General features: G+C 28.4%; 1 protein-coding gene across 2 annotated transcripts; it reads right to left on the bottom strand.

Annotated features, from left to right (window-relative positions):
• Window positions 1–3228: 3228 nt before the first annotated feature.
• On the bottom strand, window positions 3229–6538 carry LOC105434513 (calmodulin-binding protein 60 G-like). 2 transcript variants are annotated; one of them, XR_004214043.1, is made up of 8 exons: window positions 6428–6538; window positions 6033–6114; window positions 5872–5927; window positions 5225–5760; window positions 4842–5005; window positions 4619–4771; window positions 3595–3713; window positions 3229–3468 (listed from the first exon to the last, which is right to left on the bottom strand). XR_004214043.1 is itself a non-coding variant. In XM_011650224.2 (8 exons), exons 1-8 carry the CDS (start codon window positions 6520–6522, stop codon window positions 3416–3418), a joined length of 1236 nt encoding a protein of 411 aa, XP_011648526.2. In that variant the 5' UTR covers window positions 6523–6538; the 3' UTR covers window positions 3229–3415. The 2 variants fall into 2 exon arrangements, 1 of the variants encoding a protein (XP_011648526.2); XM_011650224.2 differs by having other exon boundaries at window positions 3595–3691.
• Window positions 6539–8176: the final 1638 nt, after the last annotated feature.

The raw sequence follows: 8176 nt of genomic DNA, 5'->3' as shown, positions 1-8176 counted from the left end.
GACAAATTAATACGTAGTTTACGCTTTGTGTGGAAGCTTAACTCTACTCTTGACTACAATTTGTAATACTTTTCATACAATAAAATATCGATATGATTAGGTATTATAAGAAATTCTGTCATGGTCTTTTCTGAAGCACCCAAAAATTGAAGTTTTGTTGGAAGTTTTTAAAAGTGTTCACAAACACAAAATTTGGAAAAGATAGAGAAAAACAATAGATTGAAAAAAAGAGGGTTGCAACTGGTTTATCATCTTTAAATTAGGATCTAGTAGAGTTCACCAACTTCAAGGGTTTCTTTTTTATTGATGAGCTTTGCTCTTCCACCCAAAATAAATTACTACAAAATTAATATTACTATCAATAGTGTGTTCATGTTAACCAATTTGGGAATCAAACAATGTCAATAATCTTCATTTGATATCTATATAAATTTCAACCTCCTCTCCATTGACAATTGTTTTATTTTAAAAATTAAACTTATAATAATTAATTTCTTTCACTCATGTCCAAATGATAAAAGAAGAGAGACTAGATTGATAATGCTCAAATATTTTATTGATGAAATTTAAATTTTGATTATTCATTTATAATGAGATTTTTCAAATCATGCACACATAATTTATCCATAAAATAACAACAACTCTATCGTTAGTATTTACCACAACAATAATTAAATATATGAAGATGGGGAGATAGAAATTACGATGATATTGAGAATGTAAATACTGTATGCAATTTCTAAAGAAATCATAAATATTTTTCAAGAAAGAAAAGTAATATCTTGATTTTAAAGATTTAATATTTAAAATATAAGTAATCTAAAACTTATTTATTTCTTAGAGAACAAAGTAGAAAAGAGAAACCAAATAGTTGAGGTGTCTTTGCTTTTGACTAAAATTACAATTAATAATCAAACATTAAATTAACGGTAGACTTTCTTACTCTCCCACTAAAAAGTTAAAATCATAAAAAGAAAGAAAGAAAAAAAAAAGCTAGCTATTGTGGCCGATCACAATCCATCAGCAATTTCTCTATAATTTCCTTATCCTATGGTTTTTAGAAAAATTCCAAGAAATAAAAAAGGTTGGGTTTCAACAAAGGTGTTATAATATAATTATATGATGTCTTAAACTTTATTAATTATTCTTTATGTTATTAAATTTGTGTATTTTATTGTGATGAAGTAAAAGAAGATTTTTCATGAAAGTGAGTTGAGGAGGAAAACACATCCACATGGAGATATATGAGTTTGTGATTAATGGGCTACGAGAGAGACAATATAAAATCTAAGAATTATATTTGTTGTTCTAAAGAAATAATTGATGAAAGAGAAAATATCCATAATGTATCATCTCTCACCTACCATATGATTTAAAAATAAATAAATAAATAACTTTGTGGTTGAAAAGCTATAGCAATATGGAAAAAGTTGGTGGAATGAAACAATAACAGGATATTTGATGCTTATTTGGAAAAAAAAAAAAGGAAGAATTAGAAACATAACTATTAGAATCGATTAAAAAAAATAAAAATAATTAGATAAATTCATATTTGAGAATACAGATTTGATTGAAAATTCAAAATCCAATTCAATTCATCTAATCAGACATTGTTTATATTAGAAATCATTTCTTACGGATTATGAAGCATAGTATTATGAAAAGAAAAAAAAGAGATAATTTGCTATATTTCCAAAGAAAAATTTAATTAGTACTATAGAACACAATTTATGTTAGAGATTTTGTACGAATAATCAAATCTCAGCCACATAGATAATTAATGACTCTACCCTCTAAAATAAATAAAATCTAGGAATATGTCAAACCAAATTACACTAAACCACTTTTTAAAGTATTATGTTAGGAATAACCACATATTTATCATAGTCCTAATACAATAGTTGGGTCTACCGTTGCACTCTTTCATTCTTTTTCCTATTGAAAACGGTTGTAATTTTTATAAAAGAACATAGAATTTATTCTAAATTAAACCGTCATTGTTTTTCTAAACAACATTTTCATAAATAAGTACTTTCACATTAACAATCACATATATGTTTTAAAAATATTTCAACACGGTAAATATTTGACTAAAATTTTTGTCTTAACTCGATAACAACGTTGATCGATAACTCTAAATCAGAAAGTTGAATGTTAGTGCACATATTGCAAATTTACCTTAAATTAATTTCACTATATTAAACTAATAAATATATATTTCATAAAATAAGTAATGAATACATAATTATATATTATCTACCATGCATGCATGCTTTTTAATTATTCAACAAACTTCAACCTCATGTGATTCCAATATATCCAAATTAAGTATAACTCAAGTCTTTTAACTATGTGTTATTTGTTTATTAAAATGGGATAATTAACATAATGACGATGATTATTATTATTATTATTATTTATTACTATTATCAATCATGATTAACTATTTAATTAACAAACCATTTCATTTTTAAATACAAGTTCAGTCAAACCTTCAAATGTGACCTATCACCTCTACTCTCTCTCCTCATTTGACCATCTCTATTTCTCAACTAGTTATTACTTGCTTAAATTATATATATATATATAAAACTAAAATATATAAACAGAATATTTGTATGAAAAATATATATTTATTTAATTTGATAAGATATCTATTTAAAGATGTATGATAGGTGATAACAAAAATAAATAAATAAAAGAAAATGAGAGGTGATAACAATATACCCACGTATATAATTATAATTATAATAATAATAATTATTACTATTATATCATTCTTTTGAAAAATGTCAAAATTAGCCAAAGTCAAAATTGAAGAGTCGTTTTTTTTGGATAGTTATAATTTGTTATCATTTTAAAAATAATAATTAGGTATGTAGCAATATTTAAACAAATTACAAATATATAATAAAATTTATATGTAATAAACTTAGATAAACTCTTATGCACTAGATTTGATAACATTTGAAAATTTTTATTATATATTTATAAATACTTTAAAATGTTGTTATATATTTAATTATTTTGAAACCAAGTCATATATTGGGATCGATTCATTTTTACTTTTTACTTTGTGGATTAAGCTTAAGCCTATTATAAGCTTGAGCTTTTGTACAAATAAATATATTAATTTTTGAATATGTCATCAACAATTAACTTTTAACTAATAACTATTAATTTTGGAACCCACAAAATTCTTAGTCAAAATTTCAAACATCAAATCAAGAAGTAAAGATGTTCTCATCACACTCAACATTATTCAAAATCAAAATAGTCATAAGGTCTATAATTGAAATCAAACTGAACCAAAAAGAAAAGGCCGAAAACTTCTCACTCTATATTATTTTTGTTGGAGTAATAATACTTTTGTTTGGGTTTAGGCACCAACCCATTGCAAGGTCGCCCTTTATAGTTATGGTTGGTATGAGGTTGAAGCCTCTCCATGTAGCAACAATGGTGGATAATCTGCCGATGATCAGAATGATTAGTTTAGGATAAATTTTAATATGATTATATATAATATATTCAAAAACATTTTTACAAAGGAATCGAGAAAAATTAGAAATGGGCTATTAATTAGTTGAAAATTACCATTATTGAAAATGGAATAGTGCTTGTCTTGCTCCCCCATCGTCCCTTCAAAACCTTGGCCAGCTCTCATTGCTTCATAATTATCCCCCAAGTGTTGCTAAGTTTCGTTTCAAAACAAACTGATCAGTGGAGATAGAGAATTTTAATTCATCAGTCTTGATAAAATTTGTTTAAATTGAACTTTAAAAGTGTTTCATACAATGTATTTTGAGTGTGGTGGTAAGAAACACAGTTAGTTTGAATCACGTGTTAATAACATACGAAATAACTACGGAAGCATATAAAAACACAAAAAACACATCAAACATCAACCTCTAGTAACCCAATTCGATGATACAACATCTACATTTAGGAGCCATGAACCCATGATAAGAGATTGCATAGCTAATGTAGTGATTGATTATTACAACGTTATGACCTAAGGTACAACACTCTATACAATATCAACGGGTTGTCCATGGACTGATTCAGGTATCAGTTCTATTTATTGAGAACAACTGTCATAATATGTAAGAGTTGTTCTCCCCCTTAATCATTATACACTCGCAATCAGATCATACACTATTCTTGAAACTGTAGTAGTATTTATCTTTTATCTTCAATGAGTTGTATCATAACACCAGGTTAAAAAGAAGGTACACACACCGAAAACTTTCCATGCCAGAATATCTCACCACCACGCAATTTCGAGAAGCCCTTTTTCTCTCAACACACCGTAACCAACAATCAATAATTCTAAAGTAGCCAAAAGTCTGAGACCCATAATCTAAACAAACCCGAGAATGAAAGGATAACACAATCTCAACCAGCCACAACAAACTCAATGATCACACCAGAACTAAAGTAAGATAAAATAAATAATTTAATAAAGGAAGCGACACCACTCTACTAACAAAAAAAAAAAAAAATCAAATAACTTATATTTTCAAACTTAAACACTTGAAAAATTAAATCAAACCAACATTTGATGCTATAAATATCAACAAATCCGCAGAAGCTCTTTACATGAGTGGGAGAAACTAACCGTAGGGGTTGGATTGAAGGATGGAAAGTCTTGATAATAAAGTTCCATATCTTCCAAGTTTTTAAAATTAGCTTCCTTTTCCACTGAATCACATTCTAAAGCATTATTAATCATCTTACTCCATATCTTTTCAGGGACTTTCTCTCCAAGTAGCTGCATACAAAACTGTATAAAATGATTATGTGAAATTAACAACTTTCAAACTTTTTTTTTTTTTTCATACCTGTTTTAAGTAAATAGAACCCTTTTGTTTATAAACCTTCAAAAGATCACCCACATTTTCTATTCCGTTGGAGGACAAGCGTTGGTGATATGCACCATTTTTGGCAATTCCTTCCAATCGATATAGTTCATCTTTCCTACTTGGAGGGTGGTGTTTCTTGTACCCTTATGTGTCGTAATAAATAAAAAAAAAGGTTTGAATATATTGACCAACTTTTGATCTAAAAATATAAGGACTAAAGGGAATCAGAAAGAAATATATGGCGATTGGAAGAACTAAGATATATATAAACCTATCAAACAAGTATCAAAAAGGGATCTGCAGAATGATATACATTTTCACTTAAAAGAACTTTGCATTTGAGAGAGAGAAAAAAGGCATACCTTTACCACGCTGATCCATCACTCTAAAGGGTTCGGAGACAGCTCCCTCAATTCCTGGAAATTTAGTTTTGATTTCCTCATCCACAAATTTCACTCCCAATCTAAACTTCTTAGTTTTGGTCCAACTTGAATTGTCAGTAAAGCTCAAATCATTAAGCTGTCCAAACCCATTTTCCAAGAGAATTATCTTATCATTCCCAACAATTAAGGGCCTTTTCCCCACTCTTTCAGAAACAATACTTTCGTTAAAATCATTCCAATTATTTTTCTCTCGTCGTAGATTGAATCCGAATTCACCGTCGAGGACGACGAACTCAACCAAGGCCCTCGACAACATACCTGTCTTGATGATAGCTTTGGAGTTGGTAGTATTATCACAAATTGCAACTACTAGTGGTTTTCCATTTTTGGCTTTTATTTCATTGTTGGTGAAAATGGTGGGAGCTATTTGATTAATGAAAGATAGCTTGAGCTTCAAATTTTTATATCCAATTACAGTTCTTTCTAATCCTAATTGGTTACTAAGTTGGCTGCTTCTGGATCATGAAAGAAAGAAAAAATTGATTGATAATGATGAATAAATTAAAATTATATTGATCAGGAAAACAATGTGAATGAAAAATAAATTTAATTTTTAAGAAGCAAACCTTGGCAGAATGGATCTTCGGTGAGAATCAACTTCAATCTTCACCACATCCTCGACCTGTGGGTAGAAAATGACAAATGTAGTGAGATTTTTTTTTTTGTGGATATTAGAAATAAGAACTAAACATCATATATAAATGAAAGAAAAAGAAAGAGGTTAAACCTGCTTTAATTCATTTTCTTGAGGTATGTTCTCTTCTTTAGGAGACAAATCCTCGGATGGAATAACAGATTGAGTTTCGAAACTGGAAAACCCAAATTATGTAACTCAGCTTTAGGTTATTAATGTAAAATCATTTGTAAGACAAAAAATTTAATGAAAAAAAAAAAAAAACATAAGTTTTCATTCATATTTAAAATATAGCGATCTTATGATTTTTGTCAAACATGTAAACATATTCTTCGACGTCTCATAAACTCCCCATGGGGAGGATGGGAGAATTAAAGCAGAAGCAGAAGCAAGGTGGAAAATAAAAGAAGAGCATAAACTAAATTTAAAAGCCAAAAGGAAAAAAAAGAAAAGAAAGAAACGAAAGTGTTAAGAGAAAGAGAAAGAACCTTTGGATTAAGGATAGGTGAATTGTGTTGAAATGAGTTTGATGTTCAATTTCTTCGAGATCACAAGTGTTTTCTGCAGTTTCTAATATATCCATTTTGATATTCTGTGGAACAAATAATACTTAAGAACATACAGAAAGTGAAGACACTTGGTTGCTTATTTATAATTACTCGGAAGAATTTCCATATTTTTAAGAAAAAAAATGGATTGCAAGTTGGAAGACTAATCTTGACTTACATATTCCAGGTGGGTAAAATCAAGGAAGTTTCCCTATAATCTCACATCCTTACGGTGAATTTGCCCATGTAAAAGAAAATTAATTAAAGAAGGTGTGGAAGATCACGATCAATACCAAGAGTTACAAGAGCTAAATAACTCTTCCAACTTGCTTTCCATTTTTTCTTCCAACTTGCTATCCACTTTTTATCAATAATAGATTGAGTGCGATAGACATCTTGATTTACGTAAAATTTTGATATATTTAAAAACAAAACCCCTTTTTATTACTGGCAATACATTTTCTTCCAATTGAACATTATTCAGACATAATTTTGACAAAGATTAGGGGTGATTACCAATAATACATTCCCATATCTAATTTCATTCCTTAAAATTTGAGTTACATGTGTGTAGCTATATTAGTAAATATTAGTTTTCATATTTTAAATAATATTTATATATCAATATTAATTCTTTGTTGAACCACACTTTTATAATCTTTTTAATTTCAAATTTAAAAGAATGATGTAATTGAATATTCTTTTTTTTTTCTAGGCGATTTCCTCAATTAATCATAATTGGTTTTGTTTTTTTCTTCCTATATATGTTGAAAATCCATCCAAAGACTTTAAAGACGTGGAGTGTGTAAATAGTAAACCAAATGGTTTGAACTTTCAATTAGAATTCATTATTAGTTTTGTTTTTGTAGGTTATTGTTAGTACTTTTTCTTATTTATCATTATATTAAAATTGTCACTTATTGCTTTAGTTTTCACAAATCATGAATCTTCCAATTGGATTTTTAAAAAGTGATTTAAAATAATCTAGTGAATTGAAATTAAGTTAATTCCAAATAAAAGTCTGCTTGTGGCAAATCTGCAAAGTTGATATTGAATTGATGGGACTGAGTATATACATGCTTATAAACTAATATCCTGATATATACGTGGAAACACATAGGGCACACGTATGCATGCATATATACTTAAAGGCAGATTAGCTATGTATTTTCAACGAGTCCTTTTCGAGTGGAAAATAGAAACCCATTTCGATGGACTCCAAATTAAGAAAATAATAATGATTACAATATATGCTCATGGAAGACACAATGACGTTACACAATGACGTTGTGTGAATAAATTAAATGGGTATTGACAATTGCACAATCCAATCCACAATGCCTTCTCGTTCACGTATATACGTTTTCTCTAAAATGTTTCAAAACCGAAAATCATGGTCTAAAAATGTCTTCACTCGAGTATTTTCAAAAGTTATATAATCATGACTATTGAAGTTATAATGTGTTCACTAGAAATCACATGACAAATATCATTTAGAGGAAATTTTCATCCTTATGTCTCAGTCGAAACAGACGTGTGCACTGCTACTCCCTAATGACGAAGATTTCAATCACCTTTTCTTATAGTGCAAGTTTACAAAAATACTTTGGGACAAGCTCTTGAAATCAATTGACAAAATTGTCAACAAATACAACTTGGACTCCCTAAGCATATCTTTAAGCAAGTTGA

The sequence above is a fragment of the Cucumis sativus genome, chromosome 1 (genome assembly GCF_000004075.3).
Source record: "Cucumis sativus cultivar 9930 chromosome 1, Cucumber_9930_V3, whole genome shotgun sequence".
Classification (NCBI taxonomy): Eukaryota; Viridiplantae; Streptophyta; class Magnoliopsida; order Cucurbitales; family Cucurbitaceae; genus Cucumis; species Cucumis sativus.
This window is presented reverse-complemented; position numbering and strand designations above follow the sequence as displayed.

What these genes read in the sequence shown, in the direction of transcription:
- LOC105434513 (XM_011650224.2), bottom strand. Translation starts at nt 6,522, where the DNA reads ATGGATATATTAGAAACTGCAGAAAACACTTGTGATCTCGAAGAAATT. An exon ending in GTTCTATTTACTTAAAACAG is followed by an intron (nt 4,772 to 4,841) that starts GTATGAAAAAAA and finishes TTTTGTATGCAG; the next exon opens with CTACTTGGAGAGAAAGTCCC. An exon ending in CTATTCCATTTTCAATAATG is followed by an intron (nt 3,469 to 3,594) that starts GTAATTTTCAAC and finishes GATCATCGGCAG; the next exon opens with ATTATCCACCATTGTTGCTA.